This window comes from Cyprinodon tularosa, unplaced genomic scaffold (assembly GCF_016077235.1).
Source record: "Cyprinodon tularosa strain WSP-4 unplaced genomic scaffold, ASM1607723v1 ctg234, whole genome shotgun sequence".
Taxonomy (NCBI): domain Eukaryota; kingdom Metazoa; phylum Chordata; class Actinopteri; order Cyprinodontiformes; family Cyprinodontidae; genus Cyprinodon; species Cyprinodon tularosa.
Window position 1 is genome coordinate 89,588 of NW_024038875.1, and position 25,371 is coordinate 114,958.

At 39.5% G+C, this 25,371-nt stretch overlaps 1 protein-coding gene across 1 annotated transcript in view; it reads right to left on the bottom strand.

The window, feature by feature from the left end:
* Positions 1-25,371, bottom strand: part of jarid2b (jumonji, AT rich interactive domain 2b) — a 124,113-nt gene that overhangs the window by 24,955 nt on the left and 73,787 nt on the right. Inside the window, exons 4-5 of the mRNA XM_038287062.1 lie at positions 13,473-13,693; positions 1,705-1,929 (exon numbers count right to left, since the gene is read on the bottom strand). Of these exons, the coding sequence (XP_038142990.1) occupies positions 1,705-1,929; positions 13,473-13,693 (446 nt within the window). The remainder of the gene's footprint in view (positions 1-1,704; positions 1,930-13,472; positions 13,694-25,371) is intronic.

Here is a 25,371-nt window from a genome sequence, read left to right on the forward strand (position 1 = left end):
CCAAAAAGAAAAAAAAGCAGTAGGAACACTAATCGCTGATGAATGACCTACAATATAAAGCATTTCCTGTCTCCCACTCCCTCCCTGAATGAAACATCCCTCAAGCTTTCACCAACCATTCCTCCATTTGCACCTTCCTCTTTTTGGCCTCTTCCTCCTCACCCTAGGAGACCATACAAGCGCTCCTGTTGGAAAGCAGCCCAAGCTACATATTAACCTGTCCCGTTTGACACAAATACTAATTCAGCAAAATGTACATAAAGCTGTAGCTCGTTAAATGCCGTAATCTCTTGGGCAAACAATGTCCATTTCAGTGTCCTTAACTTCACTCATCTCTATTGTCGCCAACAAAGCATATCTGCGTGTTTTCCTCCTTATCTATTTATTTAGCATATCACAGGGAAGGCGCCAAGTTGCTTTGCAAACAGTCTTTGTGCGCACGATAAGAGAAAGAGAAGAAGCTGTTCTCGTTTGAGGAGCAAGCCTGGATTCGTTCACGGAGGTTTTAGTGGCCTGTTTGCTCTTCATGTACCGTTTTGTTTTAAGGCAGCAGCTACATGTGTTCTAGGAATTCTGTATGCATCCGAGTGACAAGGCAGAATCTGGGTCTCTGAGAGTTTAAACACACATCCCCCTAAAGGCGTTTTCACCTCTTTCTTAGACCCATAAATCTTTTTGCAGACAACACCTCTACATTCCAGTAGAGGATGACCAACAAGGGACGGGGGAGGTAGAGGATTTAACTTTTACACACTAAAGGAAGGAAATACAGAGTTAGGCCCTCATTTCATTGAACACATTAGATCACATCAGAACCTTATGGTTCTCTTAAAAAAAACACACTAATAAAAGACCTGGCAGGATACTGCATTCACCAAAAAAAGTGCGATGAAAGCACGAAATGAAGCAGCACTGCCCCTCCTGCACATATTTCTCCACTCAGCTCACTTTTCTCATATTAGCAAATAGGGCGCATCAATTATGTGAAAATATTTATGGTTGCCAACACCATAAGCCACCAATTCAACCTACAAACTGACCTGAAAACCAAATCATTAAAAAGAAAGCATAGATTTGCCTATACTGAATTGTCTAAATGCCTTGCTGCATGTGTGCATTCATCTGAATGCCAGCAATGCCCCCTAGGGGTGTACATATGCTGGAAGTGGGTAGCATGTGAGTGTCTGGGGTCCTGACCAGCTGTTGCAGTGTGTGCATAAACACCTTGTTAGGGCTTAGTGAGATAAGTGTTAATTGGGGTGGAAAGAATTGATGCACTGCTCCGCAGCTCTATGCAGCATGCTTCTTGTCTCCACGGTTCAAAGCAGAAGTGCAAACGCATATCTGCTTACATGTACAGACTAACATATGCACACAAATGAGGACAGGAACTACACATCAGTTGTTAGTCCATCTACGATCCACTGTGTGCTTCTGAACTCTGGGGTCAGCTCTAGTTATTCCTGAGGTGTATAATCCTTTGCCTAGGTTGCTCTCTCCACTTTTCTTTATCTGCATTTTATCCTCCAGCTCTTCTCCACCTGCATCCCTCTAGTCTGACTCTCCTTCATTAACTCCTCTCACCAGGATCTCTGTGGTACATTGCACTAACTAAAAACATGCAGCCCGGTATGTGAGCTGAACATTTTGTTAGGCATAATCTACGTGGCGCGCTTCGTTCCGAGCTCCAGTTCTGGCCCTTACCGTGCCCGTTGAGCGGCTGCCTGGCAGGGAGTTTGCCCTTGCGAGGTGTAGAGTTGCAAGAGGAGGAGGTCGAGGCTTGGCTGCTGCCTCCCGCACCATGTGTGTGGACTCCTGTGCCGTTCCGCACCTCCTCCTCCTCCTCCTCCTCTTCTTCCTCCTCCTCCAGGTCCTCTTCCTCCTGGGAGCTTCCAAAGTAGGCCATATTACTGGGCAAGGCAGTAGAACCTGTGCACAGAGAAGCAGAAGGTAAAAAATATAAGAGGGATTCCTGATTTTTTTTAATGCAACAAAAATAGACACAATAACGTTTTATTTCATAGCAAATAACTGAACAGATGGAGCAGTTATAGAGACAGACTGACAGAAAACAAATCATATATTCTGGCACTTTTCAAAATTGCTGTATTCCTGTTCAATAAGCAATACACCTAAGCTTGCATTTAAATACATTTGTGTACATGATAAAGGCCAAAAACAACATGGCAGCAGCGCATGTTAACATCAGATATCCAGATTTCAGCCACGGCTTTAGGGGTCGCCATCATCCTCATACTACTTCCCGTCTTCTTTTATACAAGACACTAATGTTCAGCCACAGATATTGTGATGTGAAAAAAAAAAGGGTCAAAGTGTAAAAACTTGAGTTATTTTAAAAATTGCAGTGTTTCCATTCAGCAAAATGAAATTACAACTTCCAAACTTTTATGGTAAAAGAAAGGTACTGATGGATGGAGGTGTGGACTACTGGGAGAGGGAAAAAAAGGAATAGATTGAAGGAGAAATATTATGAATAAAAAGGTGGACAGATTGAATGGAATGGATAAACTAATGGATGAATGGATGGACAAATCAAAGAACGGATTATTGGATGTTTTTTTGGACAGAAAAAAACCCCAGGTGAAATTAAAAAAGGGAACATCTGGAGGGACAAATCACATCTAGACACTTGTTTTCATGCTTAGTAAGTTAAACCATATTTATCAAATTTGAACAGCAGCATCTGCAAGAGCTCAGAGAGAGAAACTGAAAATCTCCCTTAAAAAAGATTTAGCCAAAATGTTAAACATGATGCAGCTGTTAGTATATTAAAAGGCATCCCTTTAGATTGTAATCTGAAATCTTCCAAATGGATCAACATCAGTATTGAATATTACCATAAAAATAAGTCCCTCACAGGCTAAAGTGTAATGCTGATTGTGCTGCTGTTTTTAATCTGTTATTATCCCGGCTGGTGGCCCATTGATGCTCCCCCAGCCGCTCGGAACGGAGCAGCACCATTGTTACACTCACAGTTAAATGCACAAACATAATCAAGGACGTGAACGACACAATGTTAGACTGATGACAGCTCTATTGTTTCTGAATATGCCGGCACAGCTAACACCTTCCAATCTGCTGCTGATAAGCTGCATTTGAAGAATTTACATTTCTAATTTGACACTCACAGCACCTATTGTTTCTGCTGTTTTTTTTTTCTTGCATTTTAGTTGAACCAACTTGCTTTTTGAACAAAGCTGAACTGCAATAAAAAGCAATTCAACCCAATGCAGAGCAGAGGGAAAAGGAGAACACATTTCTACTGATAGCTGGGATTGGATCCAGAGCACCGGTAGTACGCAATAAGCCGTCTCTTTCTACAGAGGCTCCAGCGTTTTGACAGTTCTGAGACATACATTACGTACATGTGCTCACATTACTTGTGAAAGTCTCTTGCTGCAGAGCCAATCCCAAATCTGTCTCTTTCACTCTTCCAAACAGGATTACGGTCAATTACCAAGCCTATTGGAAAAGAAAGCCGATGTTCCCCCTCTTTCCTCTTTGTGTCATAGCCCATAACTTTCCCTGTCGTCTCTCACAAATAAATCTCTGTATGAGAAAAGAGGTGAATTGTTTTGGCAGCAGATGGCCTCCTATGTTACCCCACTTAGCCCCAAACAAAAGGTCACACCTCCAACAGAACTCATATAGTTGGACCAATTATTCAGTGGGCAAACAACATTTTTTTGTAAATTTCACTCGTCTAACTTACCATTTATGTTCAATTCAATTCAGTTTATTTATATGGTGCCAATTCCCGAGGCACTTTACAATTCAAATTGATCATACAGTCAAATTGATTCAAAAGGAAAACCAGTGGATTGAATCGATTCATTGACTCCAATGCAATCCCTCACACTAGGCATGCTTGTAGTGACAGTGGAGAGAAAAAACCTCCAGCAGAACCATACATAGTGTTAGTGAGGCCACCTGGGATTCAAGGAGAGAGAAGCAGTCATACACTAAAAAGCAGGGACACAAAAGGCAACTGTATACCAGCTCCACAGGCGGCCCCATCCTGTCGATGCATATATGAGCTACTTATATATATAATTTCACCCATCAAGAGGGAACATTTTTATTATTTTTTTTTAAGGGATTGATATCCATTTAAGATCATCTAAAAAAATCTATTCTAATGGGAGGAAAGTAAAATAAAATAGACATAAAAGACCACAACACAGACCCTCCTCAGCTACACATTCTCTTTTTAGGAAATCTTAAAACAAGTTATTTTCTGTAAGTAATGAAATCTGATTATAGTCCTAAAGATTAACAAAAATGACGCTTAAGACGTTAAGAAGAATTTCAATATAATGGCGTCCTTCAGGCTTTTATGACCCGTGCAATAAAAGGGGAGACAAGCATGAGAAAATGGGAGAGGAAAACAGAGCACCAGAGTTCATGTCAGACTCTGTACAGGACATCTATTGTTTTCAATGCTTACCAAGTTTAACAAACATTAAAGACGAATACAGAAAAAAATAAAGCTTTACAAAAAATTGACTAGAAGCAACAAAGATAAAACAAAACATCTACTGGCAGGTCAAAAACATTGTAACTCCTTTGCCTCACATGAGTCCAATGCTCCTGCAGATGACTTCCACAAAAAAAACTATTGTAAAAAACACTGAAAGGTTAGAAAAAGAGAAGCGTCTTACTTTAAGATAATTGATAAAATAAAAGCTAAATCACAGATTCCAAGTTTATTTCTCATGCTGCCGCTTATTTACATGATAACACGCACAAAAAAGATAATGGTTGACATATAAGGAACTCCATCAGAGGTTTCTATTAAAATAAAAAAAAACAGCAAAACAAAAGAGTCTTCCCTGCTTTCTAATTTAATAACTACTCGTTTGTGATTGCTGATTGGTATTTCCCAAGAAAATGTGTTTTATGCAACCTTCTCTCAGCTTTGATTAAATCTGGCAGTGAGCAGAAAACTGTGGATTTTATGAAGTTGTGAGGCCTTTATGACTAAATCGATAGCATAGCAGGAGAAACTACTGTGGTTTTTATTACCCTTTTAGGGGGTCTCAGTGTTTAAAAGCGCATTAATGGAAAAGTAATGTGTGATTATAAGCCAATTAAAATAATTGTTAAGCCTCTGAGAAATAGGCCGAATTCAGCTGGCCTGTATTAAACTATACGTAGTACTTAAAATAGCACATAATGAACTGAGCCTGTTATTTAATTAGCATTCTTGTTTTGGAGAAGACTAAATGCTCGCCTTAGATTTTACACATTTAATACATTTAAAGCCAATTAAGATAACCCAATTTGAGATCATTGAACAATTGTACTACTTATAGAGGAGATAAATCTAATAAATATATAAATAAGCCTCAAAATTAGCAAATTGAAAAAAAAAAAAAAAAAAAAACTATATATATGAAGAGTTAAATCTTTAAAATAAGCAAACCAACCAAAGCTTGTATCAGGTTTATGTATCTTCTGAAAGATGACATGAGTTTAAATTTAACGGTTATAATTTACTTATTGACTTTTGTCAATAAGTAAATTGCAGATGAATGTAGCAATATGTTAGCTTTGCAAAGAAATAGAAAGAATCTAAGCACATCTCTTCGGTCAGAGGATGAAAGGTGTTGCTCTCCTCAACTCCCTCTCTGCTGTGCTGCAGCTGTGTCATTTGATTCCACCTACTGGAGGCATAAATTCATAACACTAATTTGAGGCTTCATTCTTTGGACAGCTCTTGCAAAAAAAAAAAGAAAAAGTATTTTTCCTGGTTAATGGAACATGTGCCTTACTCTATCGATGTACAGCCATGTTGGGGACATCCAAGTTTAACTAGAAGAAACAATCGCAACAGAAAAACTGGGAGCTGCAACACCCAATACAGTCTTACTTTCAATGTAAACATGAATGTATAAGATAGATGTGTTTATTTTTAAAACTTATGTTAGAGAAACCTTAGAATTATTAAGGTTCAAAACACTTTTATACACCATAAATAATACCTTAAATGAGTGTTAGGAGTGAAGTTTTGTCAGAAGTCCTGATGAGGACCTCTGAAAAATTCCTTAAATCAGGATAATCATTCTAAATTCATAGCAAAGCTTCAACAATATGTTTAACGCAAAAAAATAAAATAAAAATTATATATATATATATATATATATATAATTTTTTTTATTATTTTTTTTTATTTTTATTATGTGTGTGTGTGAACTAAAGTCCTGTATGTGCTTCCTTTGTACTTTAATCTATAATATGCAAAATAAGACATGGTTGAACATTAATTTCTTTTTAGAAGGACAAACAATCCAGAAGGTGCAAAAATGGCAAACATTGCACTAATACACTGAAACACACCAATGGTGAAACAGAGACTGAAAATATACTCAAGAAAGGAGCACCAAGACTGGTGCAATCAACTTTTAATGACCAGCTTCATTAACTAAATGGTTGTAAATTACCACTCTGAAAAAAGGTCAGCAGGCTAATGGTAACAGACTGCAGGGCCACCTGAGGTAAAGCATGGGGCATCTGGGGTCGCAGGGTCAAAGGTACACAAAAAAAATATACGAAAAGAGAGAACATAACTGGCTGTTATAGGGCTGAGAAAATTAATCAGATTAATCGATTACTGAAACATTCGTCAACTAATTTAGTCATCGATTAATGCAGTACAGAGACTCATTTGTAGATATATTTGTAATAAAAAATATAGATATATATTAATATAGATAGCATTTAAGATAAAAATAAACTTTTGATTGATTGATTGACTTTATTGATCTCACAGCGGAGAAATTTACTCGTTACATCAGCGCAAATAGTCAAAGGCCAAAGAAAGAAAAAGGTGTATGGGTTACATACAGTATAAACAGTGCGTCCACATTTTTTCGTTTTTGATAGTAGGATTATTATAGGAGGTTATTGCACAAGGTGTTTACATGGGTATTTATATAGATGGATATTTACACTTATACATATAGTTATTGTACTGGTTGTAAAACATAGAGAAACGGGTTATTGCACAGGGTTTTTTGTCTGTCAATATGCGTTATGCAGAACTCAAGTGTAAAAGTTTTAGTTTCACCTGGTTTTATTCTGTCAAAAATCTTGCTATCAGATAAAAAAAAAAAAAGAAACAGATTAATCGATTAGCAAATTAATCGTTAGCTGCAGCCCTAGACTGTTACCCCCTCTCATAAAACGTGATCAAATGACCTTCCAGCTAAATTGCAACGTTATCAGAGTTTTAACATTATTTATCATATTAATTAGAAAATAAGAGAAAAAGAAGCTGTGTTTGTCTCCTTCGGTCATTGGGCAAAAGGAGGGGTTAAGCAAGATAGCATTTCACAGAACAACACAGACAAACACACTTGGGGTGACACAAATAGACCAGTTACCCAACAGTCTGTGTGTATGTGTTCTCTCTGGGTACCCCAGCTTCATCCCACAGTCCAACACTGACCACGGCTGACCTACCAAAGGAAGTAGATGCAATTCTTATGGGGCTTAAAGGACCTTTTTTGAACTGATATGACCTGAGCCACTGATATTTACCAGAGGATGCACAGAAAAGAAAATTATAACTGGGGAAGGAAAATATAAAGAAGAAAAAAAAAGAAGCCAATTTCTACTTTATGGTCTCAAGCAAGGCTTGAGCACAATACCCCAATTACATCGGCTTTTCATCCACCTCATTCCGGTCAGACAAGTCATAATTAGGTCTGAAAGAGTCTATTAGGATTGTCATTTTGAACGGGGCTCTTGGGTGGGGTGGCATAATTACAAAACCTTCCTTTTTTCCCGCCATCCTTCCTTTGTCCCCTTAACTGGAAGTGAAACAATGAGGACAATTTTAATAGTCAATCAGGTTGTTTTAGCCACAACGGGAACATGCAGATGTGAGGACTTACAAATAAGAACAGAATTCATGAGCAGGAACTGAGAGAGAAAACAAGAACAGGCTTTCTAGCAAGAAAGAAACCCAAAACGACTTCAATCAATTTTATGAAGAATGAGATTTCACCCAAAAATTACCTCCTTATTGTCAGCAGAGCTATTGGTTACATAGACAATAGCCCTACTTCCAGGGACAGTGTCATACTGAACAATAAAGTCATTACTGTATGCAAACATGCGACTTCCAGCTGTTAATCTAAAAGCATCCGTATACGGCAGCGGGACAGAAGCAGCTTATTCCTGAGAGAATCGAGTTGTCAAAGCGATAACTCGTGTTTGAAAGAGCTGCACAATTCCTGGGAGTGAAAATGTACTTCAAGCAGCAAAAAAGTGTGTTCAAAGAAAAGGAAACCTTATGATTTTCAGTAGGTGCAGAAAATTCATATCACTTGCATCTTCTCACACACCCCTAACTTTAAAGTAATTCATTGTTTTCCTGTGAGACAGCCTAATTCAGAGTATTAAAGAATTGAAATGGAAGGGATAATTATATTGGGTATCAATTTACTTTTATAGAAATAAAATCTGAAAAGTGTGCAGCACATGTGCATTGGGGCCCATTAGTGAAAACACTGCAGAACCAACTTTCATTAAAATTAAGGTTATATTTCTTTAAAGTTGTGTCTCGAGCAACTTTTTCTTTTTGTAGGAAAGTATCTTAACCGGAGTCCCATTAGATGGTTTGTATCTCTGAGCTTTAATTCGTAGGTTTTGCAACAGATTCTATTAGTTTTATGTCTAAACTTTGACTAGGCCATTCAAAAACATTTATATACTTTGATCTAAAGCATTCTATTCTGGATACTGCTCTGCCTGAAGGTGAACCTCTGCTCCTATCTTAAGTTGCAATGTTTAAGTTCAAATGTAGGAACACTTTTTTCAAGGTTTCTATAATACTTCTGTTAAGGAAAGTCCACATTTGAGGAGTGTATAATCAGATCCTAGGAATTAGAGGTCTTTGGTTCACTGGGTCAGTGCTGGAAGGTTATGCAAGCAGTGCAGCAGAGTTGGCCTCACTGAACCTAAGAGGCACCCTTCTGGGATTTGGCAAGCTGAGAAGGCAGCAGTGGGGCAGAGGGATAAACACTGCAGAGGTGCACACACAGAACGCCACAAACAATCTGTACAGAGGAAACTGCACCAGCAACAACAGCAGAAATGCTCCTTTAAAACACTCTGATCTTTAAACCTTTCTCTGAGGTTTTTATTTGCTCTCCAGATTATTGTAAAATGATCAGAATTGTCACAGCATCCTTTCTTGGTCATGTTTAAATCGCTCCCTTAAGTTAAATAAACTCCTTCCACTCAGTGCTGCCCCTGCCCAGCCGTCAACAGCGCTGCACCTTCGCTTTAACCCCAGGCCAAAAGGGCCAGAGGCAGACTGTCTGGCTACTACCCAAATGGCTTTCTCAATGGATATAAACAGGCAGGCTACTGGCGCAGACCACACATAAACACCATCCAAAGCCCACAGGGGGAGGGACTAATTCCAGTTGTGGTGTATGTGTGTATTTACAGGAGAAATAAATGAAAAATTACATAAATACAGAATAGAACCCTTATTAGTGTAGGAGGGAAAGCGTGCATGTTTATCTCCTTGTACAAGAATTATTACTCTTTGGGGTTATTCACATGTTACCTTTTGAATGATCAGGAATAAAAAAAAGGACTTTGTCATATAATATTGAAACCTTCACCAGTAACATCATGGGATTGGATAAAGACCTTGAAAGAGACATTTAAGAGCACAGATCAGACAAAAAAAAGTGAGGAAAAAAAGTTAGCTGCTTACTTTTATCACTAACTAATCCTTCACATTCTGACTGCTTTTATGTTGCCGTCAGCCAGAGTGATGGATGGAAGCTTTTCGGGTGGATGTGTAATGTTTGCCAGATAAGATAAGCAAACAGCGCAGTGAGGGGGTGTGGTTGTGTGTGTGTATGGGGGGTTCTTCAGTGTTTACACACTGCTGTGAACGTTTGACCTGAGACAAATCCCAGAATTCAACATTGATGGGTTTTTCAGGGTAGAAATGTCCCTGCCTTGTTGGATTGCAGCTCATTACCAAAAAAAATGGACGAATCAAATGGAAGAGATTTAAAAAGATGAAGATGGATTTTAACAGAAGTTCCGGTCAGATATCTTGAATCATTCAGGGGATTTGGAGGGTTTTCTGTAAACATCATAGATGTGCATCCCTTCGAAAAGATCACCAGAGATATACTTATATGCTGAATCCATGTGGGTACACAAAGGAGAACAACATTTGCAGCTGCAACCCTGCTAGAACACACATAATTCGCAGGCTGAACCTCAGAGGCTCCGCTGACATTCTCCCATGTCCTCCATCTTGGTAAGGGGCCTCTGTATATTGGGTCACTAGAGGCCAAAGGAAAAAGAGGGCAGGACATTTGTGGAAAACTGAAAGCTCAACAAAACCCTAAAACACACAACTGACTTCTAGAAAAAAAAATAAAAAATACAAGGCAGAGAGCTAGCAATAAAAAATGGTCAGCTAGATGCAAATCTGAATTGTTTAGACTAGAAGCGAGCTTGTAAAACAGAAAAAAGTGATTTTGATGACCCATATTTCCACACACAGCCTCTGTTCTTCAAACGGTTCAAGTTCTCAGCACCAAAAGATTTAGGTCAGATTTAGCAACCGGCAATTATACGTTCTTAAATGAGACCTCTGAGGTTAAATGACGCCCAGTAATGGGGCATTCTCCTTATAACAGCTCCATGTGCGCAACACATTTCAGTAATTTAAGCTGAAATGCCTTCACCTACACAAAAGGCGAACTTAGAGAGTTTAATCAATTTAATCTGAAAAAAAGAAAATCCTGGATAATGCAAACACTGGCAACAAAAGGATTATGCATTTTCTCAAGATTTGGAGATCATTTAATCAACTAAGACATCAAAAAACATTTTTTTGATTAAATGTGCCATCTTTTTTAGGTGATATAAAGTCTTAGTGAATCTTCTAAAGATACCCATAACACAGTTTTCTCAGGGATTTATGAAAGTTTGAATGTGAAACTATGGTAAACACTGAGAAACTATACGGTAAACAATAAAAACTTAAATATACATATTCATAATGACAAAAATGACCTGAGTCCAGAAATAGTTTTACCTCTTTGTTGAAATTACTTCTTAGGGATGCTTCCTGTATCCAACCCCCAGTGTCTGACAGAGTTCAGATCAAACATGACAAACATGGAAATTCTCACTCCTTTCAGCTGTGAGATATTCAGTTATTTCTTATATCTATTTCTTATATTTCTATAACTCTCTGCCACCCATTGATAGTTGTACAGGGATGATTCTGGGTTTTAGAGGGTTGTTTAATCATTTTGCAGACTATTTTTTCATGTAAATTCTATTAAAAGTACCAGATAAGATAAGATAAGCTGCTGCAACCTTCTTTCTGAAAGCCTCAGAGAGCTTTTTGGATCTCATGGTGTTCACTGATACACTAGCAAACATTTATTTATTTATTTTAAAGCCGATGTTGATGCAGATTACTCTGACATCAGTCTAACCAATCCTTGATATATGCTACTGATTTTTTGGGGCTGATTCTTAAGGTAGATCTTTTCTCTTCATCAACGTGAAAAAAGTGACACAACAATAACGACTATTAAAAGTTGAGATTTAAAGAGCACATTACCAAGTCAAAAACACTTTATTAATGAATAACAAATGGCGGGAGCAGCAATGCATGAGCCTTACTTGATCTAAAGGTATGGCTGCTGAATGTACTTAGAAGTGGTGAATGCCTGCATGCATCTTCTGAGATAGATATCAGGGGGGAAAAAATGCTAATATCATTGGGCCGATGTATCGCCAAGGAAAAATCATCAGTGACGATGTTCTAATTGCACACATATGATGTAATGGGCCTTTGTGTGAATCTCGTTTTTCTGAATTTATGAAATACTTAAATTTTCAAATATGTTTTTTTTTTTTTTTTTTTTACTTACTATAAATGGAACAAGCTCTTAGGGCTTCTTTAAAATGTATTGAACACTATAAAGGTTTTAAGAACATTTAAGAGCATTCCCAGGATTAAAGGATTAAAGTCCAAGTCGGATCTAGGATCATGCATTTACCTTTAGTTCTACTGATTACTGCAACAGCTGCAGCTGATCCAAAATGCTGCTGCCTGTGTTCTCACTAGAACTAAGAAAGTAGAGCACATCAGCCAAATTCTGAAGTCCTTACAATGGCTCCCTGTAGCTCTGAGAAATCCTTCTATTAGTCTATAAATCATGGAAGGGATCAGCACCTCAATACATTAGATATCTGTTGTCAGTGTATCTACCTCCGAGACCGCTCAGGTCTTCTAGCTTAAGCCTACTCTGTTCACCCAGAACTAGAACCAAAAATGGAGAAGCAGGATTTAGTTCCTATGCTCCACTGATCTGGAACAAACTCCCAGAAGACTGTAACAGTGCTGAAAGTCTGAGTTCTTAAAGTTAAAAACCCATAAGATTAGAGCTGCCTTTGACTGTAAAAGTTAACTGAGGTATCAGTTTGTGATCAAAGTGTTTTACATGCTTTAATACCTGCTTTAATACCTGCTTTTATCATGTTTTGATCTTTATTTGCTTTATTCTGCCTTTTCTTTTTCCATTTTATTCTTTAATTCACCTTAAGCACTTTAGATTGCCCTCGTACTGAATTGAGCAAAACATTACATAAAATACATTTGGTTTTTGCAAAATCCTGGGAACAGCCTGATCCTCTCCAGCTGCAACACACCTTCAATCACTAAAGAAAATAAGGGCTGGGTTTCACTTAGCATGATCTTCTAATGGAGGCTGGGCTACTTTTGCTGACATGATACCAGTGAACGATGCCCTCTGGTGTCAACGTGTTCTTCTTGTTAAAACAATCAAGCACATCAGCTTCTTTGCAGCATGAGAGCGTGCAGCTCACAAACGGGGAGAAAACTAATTCAGCTGCTAATAGCTACGCCGTGGCTCTCACAGTTCATTTGACATTGAAGGTGTGCCATAGTGTCAGTGAACCTGTGTAGTGTTTGCAGAGCGGGCGGTGTGTGAATACCCCATGTACCAACAGCTGCTGTAGTAGAGGGTGATAGGCAGGGTGTTAAGGAGACAGACAGTTGCTGAAAAGTAGGAGGGGGAAGATGTGTAAGCCGATGAAATGCAGGATAATCTCAGCCTTAGGCAACAGCATGGATAGTATCACTGACTGTATGGATCTGTGTGTGTGCACGTTTAGGCTAAGGCGATCAAAACTAGACTTCAGTCTTATTATTGCGTTTGATTCACTAACACACCCATCCCTTCGTTCAAACAGCCAACAAAGTGTTGTCAACCCTCAGACATAATGTGTGCCTCCTGCCAACAGAGGCCTGCAACTTGGAACTGTGTGAAATATCAGAACAAGCTGTATCTGCAGCTTTCTTGTTCAGCAGCATTCTTGGTCGTGGGTGTGCATGTCTCCATCTGCTCTGCTGTGCTGCGACCTACCTCTGAGGCAGAGGAAGGTGAGGAAGTCCTCCGTCTTGGGTTTGCGCCGAGACAGGTCCTGGATGGAGGAGGACAGCGAAGAGGAGAGTGACGACAGGGACGTTGACGGAGCAGCGGACAGGCTGCCGTTCAGGCTGCCTGTGTCGGCCACTTTGACCGGTGTAGTGCTGGGCGAGTTGGGCTGCGACTGGGCGAACTTCCGCTGAGCCTGGAGACGAGGCCTGAGGGGGCAGAAAACATGCAGATGAAGGAAAATACAAGCTTTAGTGCCGTCTCTCTGAATTCATATCATGACAAAGATATTTTTAATGGAGCCAAACAGAGCTTAGCAAAAGAAGAAAGCAATAGCTATTGTTCAGTTAGAAGCAGGGATAGAGCTAGATGAGGGGTCGGCAGGGGTTGCTATGGCCACCCTCAGCCAATCATTGGCCACCCCAACTAGTTGATTCTATTTGGTCAAAATAAACAAGCTGTTTCCCTTCTAAACAGACATCGGCAGCAGTAACACTTTCAACTGAAACATTAAGACCTAGACAAAAGATGGGATAGTCATGGTTGCAAAACACAAAGCTGTTATTTGTAGGGCAGTTAGTGCAGAGGTAAAATAAATCTCACACAGTTAAGGCGGAAACAAGCAATCAAAAGAGTTCTTACAGAAATTATTACTTTTTTGATCCAACAAGTTTGCATAACTATAGTTTTTAATCGAGACTAATGGACCATTGAAGGAATAAAGAGGTCTTATTGAGGAGGTAGAATATGGCCACCCCTGAAAATGCAGCTGGTTAACCGAGGCATCACTAACTTTCCCTACCTATTTAATCTGTGTTCAGACCCCACAGAACCGAATTCTCTCTATGGATGACTAAGAAAACTACCGACCTTATCTGCAGTAGCCAAAGGCTTAGTCAGGAGGTGTTGTAATGAGCCAGCTGTTGGAATAGCAAAGTATTCATCCACACCTCAAGTATTTCTACCAAAGGATTTTACATTGATACTTTCCCTTTTATCATCCTGCATCTAATTCAGTCAAAAGCATGCGGTGAACGACGCTTATTGTCTGATGATGGAATTGACCGACTCTCAGGACAACCAATGAATACTTTCAAGACAGAGAGGTTTCCATCTTCTGTCCTTCTATTGGATAACAGGTCTATTCCAGCAGGTGAGAGTGAATCTGATTTTTTTTCTCTTTAGAAATAAAGCAAATCCTTTTACTGTGCAATCCACATGGACATGCTAGCAGCACTCGTAGTTATCATTTTCAGCAGGTAATTAAATATAGGCTTTGTTCAAATGAAATCTTGGTTAAAACTAAAAAAAAAAAAAATCTGTTCCCTCAGCACCAAATGGTGAGATATAAAACAGAACAATAATGCAAAATGTGTCACATTGCAAATGAGGAACCCAGTGTTTTGGAGATCCCAGCTTAGTGACACTTGCAAACTTTTTACTTAATATTTACACAGAATGTTTAATACGTATTCCCTCTTGTAGCTTCTATCCATGTAGTTCTATTTTGTATTGAGGATTAAAGCATCATGCTCACTGTTCCTCTTGATCTCTTTCCACTTGTGTATTCTTTTTCTATTTTTATAATGTTTTTTTGTTTTTTTAAGGCACAGAATACCTTATAAATACCTCTGCTGGTTTCTTTTCTCCTTATTTCTTGGTTTAGTACATCAGCCAAGCCAAGAGTTAGAGTTAGGTAATCAATAAGCATGTAGCTGGGAAAAAAAAGGCAAATTTTCCTTCACAAAGCTGGATGTGGTTTTACACAAAGTACAAACGTCCCAGACGATCAGGGGGCGCATAGAGCAGCGAGCAGCCTTCAATCGATTAGTGCTGTCTCGTGTCTGTGTGTGTGTGTGTCATACTATTAATGTTGAGGAGCAGCAGCAGAAGCAATATGATATCCTGGTGTTATTTGTCAATTTGCCGGGGAGCGGACCAAGGTAACAGGAGATAGGATCATGTCTGGAGAACACTCGTGGTGCATTTGGAGCAGCTGCTGAGAGGTTCAGAGCTCCGATTACACTCCAATCAGAGAACAGTGCAGAGTTAAAACGTGTCAATTTCCTGCCCTGACATGGACTCAATATGTGAGAAATTGAGAAATGATTGCTGAAGCATAGTCCAAACCTCAACATTAGGAGGGCCAAACAACTGTTTGTACTGCGTCTACCCCAAGATCCCTCACATTTGAACACTAACACGTTTGCAATGAAAGAAAAATAAAAACATAAGTGCTTTTTTTTTGGCATAAAATTTACCCCTTTTGCTTATTTGTACCCATATTTTACAGATGCAGAACTTATTGCCACAAGGGTCATAAAACAGGTAAAAACTCTGGATTTTTTTATTATTATGTTACAGAAAGGCCCCAGATGGAAGTCCAACATAGGACGTTATTGAAGCAATGCAGCATCAATGCTACTAACCCTGTACTCTGAGAAAGTAAATAAAAAGTGGAGGACAAAGCTAGAGTAAAACAATGAAAACAGAAGATGAGCTTCATAAGCAAGACTAGCAGACAGGAAGTTGGGAGCGGGGAGGTTTGCGTGCCTGTAAGGGTGGGAACTTCAGAGAGTGTGCACTAAAGATAAATGAGGAGGAAGAAGAGGAAATAGGGTGGGAATTACACACAGTGAAAGCAAGATATGTGAAAATAGTTAGCCACAAACATCTGCAGCAACGCTCATCATTTCAACACATTGAACACATGCATGTTTTATCTAGATAGTAAAGCAATATCAGTGCCAACAGTGGCTTTCTTTAGCCAATACGGTAGTCCTGTTTATTCAAAGTGACTCAACTAGTGTTTTTCTTGAAGTGTTTATACAGTTTTTTTTAACCTTCATCCTTTATTTTATAAAAAAAGAAATAAAGAATATATCAATTGTTGTTAGAACGTTCATTGTTGTTGCCTTCTGTCCTGGGGAGCTTAGGCAAACAGTACGGCAGGCCTGGTCAGGAGGAGATCAGGCCGACAAGAGCGACTCATATCCCTTTGTATAACTTAGCTGCTGATGCAACATAGGTCTCCGTCTAATTAAGTGATTGCATCGGCTTCGACATCTTTTATTAAATCTGCTCTGTGTGCTTAATGCGGATGTAAAATGCACAGCATGCATCAAAATGAATCTGTGGTGCTCCTATTGACTAAAGAAGAGTTTGAACTCGGCTTTCCATAAAATCCTCTTTATGGGTTCAAATGAAGATGAACAGGATTCATCAGCTTAAAGAGAAAAGAGGGATTCTGGAAGGGAGGGGAGTATCCGACAAAAACAAAAATAAAGAGCAAGCATAACACAAAAAGCTAGAGGAAATGTACCGAAGGATGAAAATCACAACTGAAACAGCCTGCTTTGACAGCAATCACTGACCCAAGTAAAAATGTGTTAATTTTATTTTCTCCAAAAAATAAATAATAAAGTTCTAGTTCTAGCTGGCAACACTTCCTAGAAACTCTCCAGAAACCGGACTGAGTTCCGTTCCTTTGCCTTCTTTATATGCAGCGTCAGTTCTCACTCTCTCCTTTTTAATGATATGCCGACTGCAGAGATGTCTGCTGAAGAAAAGGTAATAAAAGAGGGATCTGCTTCGCTGATGATGTGATAATACGAGGGTTTGGAAAGAATATAAAAGCAGCTGATTAGATAAATAAAGCCGTAGCGCTTGGTATTTCTGAGACTCCAGCTTCGGCAACAAGTAATTATTCAAAAGGTGACAGAGACGGGTAAAAAATTAATGTGAGAGGAGAAGAGGAGCACAAAAAACAACAATAGTAACACCTATTTAACACCTTTAAACCCCATTTCCTTTATTTTTTAAAGACACCAATTTACACATACTTACTAAAAATGGAGTCCAAGCAAGAGCTGAGAAATTAGCATGAGAACAATGTGTAGTGAAACAGCCTTTTAGTAAGTACCACTGCACCGAGCATCCCTGTCAACATTCTTTGATTTGCTCTCACTACAGGTTACTTAGGCCAGACACACACGGGTTAAAATTAGGCCGATAGCATTGATTTAAAAGGAAAGGGGAGAAAACGCTGAGAGAGGAGACGGAGAACCAGTAGATTGAGAAGAAAATGGCGATTACAACAGGATGTCCATACTTATGCCTTTCTAATCCATTCAGCCGCCCCTTCCTCACTCCATTTCTTCCCGTCTTCATTTCTAATAATATACACATACTCCCAGCTTCAGATAGGAGCTCAAGAACTGATGATCCTGCCAGTAAATAATCCATGCAAAGAATGGCAGAGCAAAGGAAGAAGACAGAGAGGAATGTTTGAGGAAAGAGAGAAAGCCAAGAGGTAGACTCAATCGGTGAACGTTCTAGATCGTTTTTTTACCAACAATGTCCACAGACATTGCTATGGCAACTTTACAACATGATTTATGGCCAGACTATTTAATTTCCTCTAAGTATCCACATGGCTCAAATTGAGAAAAAAAAACATTTTTTGCACAATTTTTTTTTTTTTTTTCAGTAACTGATAACTGAACATTTAAATTGTTTCTTTTTTTTAGGTTTCATGGAGCAAGTAGTCCTTATTTATCAGTAGCTGGACTGGAAGTAAGGCAAACAGGCAACTGAAGTCCCAGGGCACGGAATCAAAAGCACAACATTCAACCTCACACAAACTTTGTTGAGACTTTGACCTGAAAAGGTCGAGTCACATACACTATATTGCCAAAAGTATTTGCTCACCTGCCTTGACTCACATATGAGCTTAAGTGACATCCCGTTCCTAATCCATAGGGTTCAATATGACGTCGGTCCACCCTTTGCAGCTAGAACAGCTTCAACTCTTCTGGGAAGGCTGTCCACAAGGTTTAGGAGTGTGTTTATGGGAATTTTTGACCATTCTTCCAGAAGCGCATTTGTGAGGTCGCACACTGATGTTGGACGAGAAGGCCTGGCTCTCAGTCTCCGCTCTAATTCATCCCAAAGGTGTTCTATCGGGTTGAGGTCAGGACTCTGTGCAGGCCAGTCAAGTTCATCCACACCAGACTCTGTCATCCATGTCTTTATGGACCTTGCTTTGTGCACTGGTGCACAGTCATGTTGGAAGAGGAAGGGGCCAGCTCCAAACTGTTCCCACAAAGTTGGGAGCATGGAATTGTCCAAAATGTCTTGGTATGCTGAAGCATTCAGAGTTCCTTTCACTGGAACTAAGGGGCCAAGCCCAGCTCCTGAAAAACAACCCCACACCATAATCCCCCCTCCACCAAACTTTACACTTGGCACAATGCAGTCAGACAAGTACCGTTCTCCTGGCAACCGCCAAACCCAGACCCGTCCATCAGATTGCCAGATGGAGAAGCGCGATTCGTCACTCCAGAGAACGCGTCTCCACTGCTCTAGAGTCCAGTGGCGGCGTGCTTTACACCACCGCATCCGACGCTTTGCATTGCACTTGGTGATGTATGGCTTGGATGCAGCTGCTCGACCATGGAAACCCATTCCATGAAGCTCTCTGCGCACTGTTCTTGAGCTAATCTGAAGGCCACATGAAGTTTGGAGGTCTGTAGTGATTGACTCTGCAGAAAGTTGGCGACCTCTTCGCACTATGCGCGTCAGCATCCGCTGACCCCGCTCCGTCAGTTTACGTGGCCTACCACTTCGTGGCTGAGTTGCTGTCGTTCCCAAACACTTCCATTTTCTTATAATACAGCTGACAGTTGACTGTGGAATATTTAGGAGCGAGGAAATTTCACGACTGGATTTGTTGCACAGGTGGCATCCTATCACAGTTCCACGCTGGAATTCACTGAGCTCCTGAGAGCGACCCATTCTTTCACAAATGTTTGTAAAAACAGTCTGCATGCCTAGGTGCTTGAATTTATACACCTGTGGCCATGGAAGTGATTGGAACACCTGATTCCAATAATTTGGATGGGTGAGCAAATACTTTTGGCAATATAGTGTATATGTTAAAGAAACATTACTCTGCCAAGAAGAATCTCCTATTTGGGCCAAGTATTGTCAAAAACAATAAAAACAGAGTTATAAACATCTTTGGTAAGTGTATTCCGGTGTTTGGACACATCCAGCGTACTAATGTACCCTATCTAATACTGAACATAGATTATGTTTTAACGATGCTGCACTTGCAAACATACACGGCATCGACTTCATCTACGTACCACACTGACACTTTATATGTCCAAACATTTATTAACAAATGACTGATCAGGACTTGAAGGCATTCCTCTTAAATACCTTCTGATATTTCATTACAGCCTACTGTAACACCACATCCCATAAAGAAACGCTCCGGATCTTCAGCTGTAGAGAGCTGGCTGTCATGTGCGTCAGCCTGAGTGGTTTGGTTTCAAACCTTTGCTGGTTCCACTGCAACCAGATATTCAGATAAGGGCAGAAAGGGGGAACATGAGCTACTTGCCCCCGTGTCAATTTGTGGCACTATTAAAGCGCCCTCAATGGGGCAGAAACAGCAGACTGATCTGGAGTAGGTACAAGCCAAACATAGAAAGTCAAGTAGCACACGAGCCAACAGAACCAAATAAACGACTATTCTTAAACCCACCTAATCTTTAAACTGTCCTATGGAATGAAAATCTGGCATCTATTTTCAAGTCTTTCACAGAAATATGATCCACATAACTGAAGAAGAGTCTTAAGCTTCATACCGTATGATTTATTCTGGCATGAGGCTGAACTACAATCAGACTTTGTATTCCCTCTCATGGTAAAGGTTAAAGTTTGATGAGGGGAGCCCCGATCCAGAGTCTGGACCTTAGGGGTTGTATTAATTGGCTCCAGATGGCCCACATGGTCCTGATAAAATGCTACCTCACTTCAGCTGGCTCCTTGCAAGCATGTGTGCGTGGTTTTCCGTATGCGTGTGTGTGCCTGGATCCATTTCATCCCCACCAGGGCCTCACAAATGCATGTGTTTATGTGGACAAGAGCGTATGCACGTTTATAAGGGAGTATTACTCTTGACAAGACGCATCTGTTTAAATAAAGCCACCGTTTACTCAGCTGTTTAATGTAAATTTATATTGTTGTGTCTCTTCAGATTAAACCCATTCATAAATCAGCAGATACTTGATTTTTCTTAAGCTTGGTGCATTTTAGGGCTAAAAATGTACGTTTTACAAGAGAAGGTTAAGACGTGGGTAAATTAGGAAAATATCAAATATATGGAGGAAGGTGAAATAAAACCTGGATGACGGGCTTGGATGCCCTACGGTTTTAACCTGTTTGTTGCTCTTCTGTCTGTAAAGATTAAAGGGAGGAGATCGTACTTTAGTGAGCTGACCCGACAACCTTTGTGGCCATCACACATGCAAAAAATCCAACCTATTGACCCGGGTCAAATATACGCCGAGTATGTGCACAGCAGACACAAATAAACAGTCGTTAGTCAGCACTTCCAGGCTGTCTTCAGGTCAAACGAGCTGCTGTATTTTCAGCAAAGATGCTAAGATGGAAAAATCAATAAAATAAAAATAATTGGAAAGGAAGAATGAAACGTGATTTAACAATAAAAATTTAAAAGTAAAATTTAACATATTCAATGTCACTTAAGAGCTTTTCCGACTATAACAGCTGGGTATTAGAAGAGCCCTAATGCAAACTCACTAATAAACTTGAAAGATGATAAAAATTTGTTCATTTTTAAAGGTCTTTATTTAAAAATTTAGCTTGATTTTCACATGAAAATTGGGTCCTAGGTTGCAAGCCTATTTTATTCCCCCCATTTTTAGCTGAAACTTGGGATGTTAACCAGTACAGCTCACACCAACAAGCATGGTGATGTAAATAACATATACAGTTAAATGATTTAACATTTTGTGTAGAAATTGAGCAGCAATCTCACCTATAAGCAGACCTATAATCAAGCCAACTGTGTTTATGTAAATGTAATGTAATCCTGTTACCCCACAGTTTTATTGTGAAGTGAATGAAGAGAAACGATAAGGAGATGAAGGGGAAACACATGCTGAAAATAAATCATATTGACCTGAAACAGCTCTGGTGAAAGTCACTAATGATATTCTCATGGCCTCAGATAATGGACTTGTATCTGTGCTCGTCCTGTTAGATCTTAGTGCTGCATTTGATACAGTTGACCATAATATTCTTTTAGAAAGACTTGAATATTTTGTTGGAATTAAAGGAACAGCACTAGACTGGTTTAAATCTTATCTATCTGATCGAATTCAGTTTGTTCATGTTAATGATAGATCTTCCTCATGCTCACAGGTTACCTGTGGAGTACCACAGGGATCAGTGCTAGGACCAATTCTCTTTACTTTATACATGCTCCCAATTGGTAGAGTTATTAGACAGCATGGGATTAATTTCCACTGTTATGCTGATGATACCCAGCTATATCTGTCTATAAATCCAGATGAAGCTAACCCATTACATAGATTACAGGCATGTCTTGAAGACATAAAAACCTGAATGACTCTTAACTTTCTGCTTCTGAATGCAGACAAAACAGAAGTTATAGTCTTTGGACCAGAGTCTCTGAAAAAGAAGCTGATTAGCCAGTCACTTCATTTGGATGGGATTAAACTGATTTCAGATAATAAAGTAAAAAATCTTGGTGTTATTTTTGATCAGGACCTGTCATTTAAATCCCATATCAAAGAGGTTTCTAGAATATCCTTCTTTCATCTGAGGAACATTGCAAAAATTAGAAATATCCTGTCCAGGGGTGATGCTGAGAAACTAGTCCATGCATTTGTTACTTCAAGGCTGGACTATTGTAATTCTTTACTATCAGGAAGTCCACAAACTGTAGTTAAAAGCCTTCAGCTGATCCAAAATGCTGCAGCCAGAGTTCTGATGAAAATTAAAAAGAGAGATCATATCTCTCCTATCCTGGCTTCTCTTCATTGGCTTCCTGTTAAATCAAGAATAGAATTCAAAATCCTCCTTCTCACATATAAAGCCTTAAATGGCCAAGCTCCATCTTATATCAGAGATCTGATTGTTCCTTATGTTCCTAACAGAGCACTTCGCTCTCAATCTGCAGGTTTACTAGTGGTTCCTAGAATTTCTAAAAGTAGAATGGGAGGCAGATCTTTTAGTCATCAGGCTCCTCTCCTGTGGAACCAACTACCAGTTTTAGTCCGTGAGGCAGACACCCTGTCTACTTTTAAGGCTAGGCTTAAAACTTTCCTTTTTGATAAAGCTTATAGTTAGAGTGGCTCAGGTTATCCTGAGCTATCTCTATAGTTATGCTGCTATAGGCTTAGACTTTTGGAGGACATAGGGACCCCCATTTCATCATTCTGCTTCATTCTCTCTCTGTTCTTCTATTCTGCAGAATCTGTTAGTTCAATCTCTAACCTTCTGCTCTCTCTGCTTTTCCTCAGAGTAGCATTGCCTCGTCTGTTCCTGTTTGGCTGTGACGTCATCCTGGAAAGAAACATCAGCTGTGCTGCTTCCATCAACACCCTTGTTTATAGATATTGGAGATCGGCTTGTTTTCCAGTGTGGTCCTGTTTCTCTGACCGTGACTGAGTGGAAGTGCTCTCTTCGTCCTCTGGAATGGGAGCTGACTCGGAGCTCGTCTGCCTGGCTGTGTGTTTCCTGGACGGGGCCGCCTTTTACAGCTGCTTTTTGTGTCTCTGCTTCCGTCTCCTTGAACCCCAGTCGGCCTCGGCAGATGGCCGCTCACGCTGAGCCTGGTTCTGCTGGAGGTTTCTTCATGTTAAAAGGGAGTTTTTCCTCTCCACTGTCGCTACAAGCATGCTTAGTGTGAGGGATTGTATTTGAGTCAATGAGTCAATGCAATCAACTGGTTTTCCTTAGACAGAAAACTTTGTATCAATTTGACTGTATGATCTGGTTGAACTGTAAAGTGCCTTGAGATGACATGTGTTGTGAATTTGGCGCTATATAAATAAACTGAATTGAATTGAAAATTGAAATTGATTTCAGAATATATAAATGCTATATTAGGTCAGATAGAAGTCAGACATTGTTCCTATTGTAATAAATGCTAGCATGAGTGGTCCAGGATTTCTGCTAAATGCTGCAACCAGAAATACTCTAACTTACTGAAGGGGGGAAAAAAATGGTTCAAGCTCAAAGTCTCCAGAGAAATTAGGCTGAAGCCATTTTGTTTTAGTTGAAAAACACATTCATAAGGTGGGAATATTAGTTTTTATGTTCTTATACTTTGGTAAAAACATAAATTTAGCACCCAAAAGACGGATAACTGGCTAAATAGTTCAGAATGAGAGATAAAATGCCTCCGTTTCTAAGCCTTTGCAGAGTTCTGGTCGAGTCCTGCCTAACTGGGTGCGCTCCGGAAGTGTTGAGGAGAATTCATGGTTTTCTGTCCAGCTCTCAATCAGAAGGCCTGTGGGAGGCAGATGTCGTCATCTGCATCAGTTTGTTAGGAGCCTCTGCACATAACAGCAAGCAGCCCTTTTCTGACAACAACGCCAGCATAAATAAACCTGCATTCAATTCTCGGTCGGATCCAAAGCAGACGGAAAACGACAGAGTGTGTTTTGAGGAAAGACATACGTTCAAGCACGTGTTTCTAATTTAATCATTATGAAGAAGTAGAAGCTTTTCAAGCTTTTCCTTTAAATGAAGGTGGTTTGTGTACACAGAGGATACCCAGACCCCTCTACCCAGAGCAGAGAGTACATGAGGAAAATAATATTATACACTTGTTTGTGGTTTATTTCAAAAAGAAGCCTGACCATTTTACCTTCCGAGGAGACAATTTCACTTTTCTTTACATCATTGAGAGGCGCATGAAGGACTGATGTTTATGAAACACATTGGCTGTTAAACATGCAGTCTGTGTTGTACATTAGCACTATGCTTTGCATTCTTTTTTTAACCATTAGGTGTCTGTACTACAACAAGGTGTCGCACTGTATAAGCTTTTCATGCAAAGCAAGCTACGAGAAATCAATAGTTGCATTAAGGCCATTACTGGCCCTAGAACACATCCACAGTGTGTGTTTGCAAGCGAACCAACAGTACATACACATAATGCCTCATAAAAGGTGATTATGTATTACTGACTAGTCATTGGTAACGCTAGACAAGTGTGTGTGGGTGTGCGCGAGCGTGCATTCATTAAGTTGAAACAAAACAAGCCACAGCAGCTGAGTGTGTCTTGGCACAGACAACAGAGAGAACAGATTCAAAGAGAGTCCAAAGTGGGGTTGAGTGAAGTGAGCGGGAGAAAAAAAAAAAAAAAAAAAAGTGAGGCAAGCAGCAAAAAAGTTAAATCCAAGAGAGTCTTTCAATGTGTGATTAACACAACTATATGCCAAACATAATTAAACAGTACCTCAAAAGTCTTAAAACCTCCTTTAACCAAGACAACAGTTTTAAATATCTCTAGGTCCATTAACCAGGAACTGATTAACCTTAAATAACATAAAATGTGCTCAAAGAACTCAAACCTAAGGCTACACAATTCTCTTCTGAGGAATGCAATACATGCAGGCTGCTGGAGAGAGTGATAATTTCAGTAGATAACAGGAAGGCAATACTCTTACATGCTGGGTTTAGATGAATATTTACTTAAGAAATAAATGTATACACGCCGTGTTAGGTGCTAAGCATATTTAAAATATAGAACTATTTAGTGTCTCTGTTCCAATATATTAATGCTTCCTCTCTCAAATGGTGCAAAATCAAATTTGATCCTAATGCAACATAAATGGCAGCTAATTTGTCCAAACACTGGTTGGTCAAAGTTTTATCTAATGTTCAGCAAATTTCTGATCCTCTTTCACAAACTTATAGTTTAGACTTTAAGTTTTAAAACTCAAAGCAACTAATAGTAGTTGCTCATTTACTGTCTGAAAACCTGTACTAAACAAATTTTGTTTTGCATACATTCTGTGTGCAAAGTGGTCGTAAA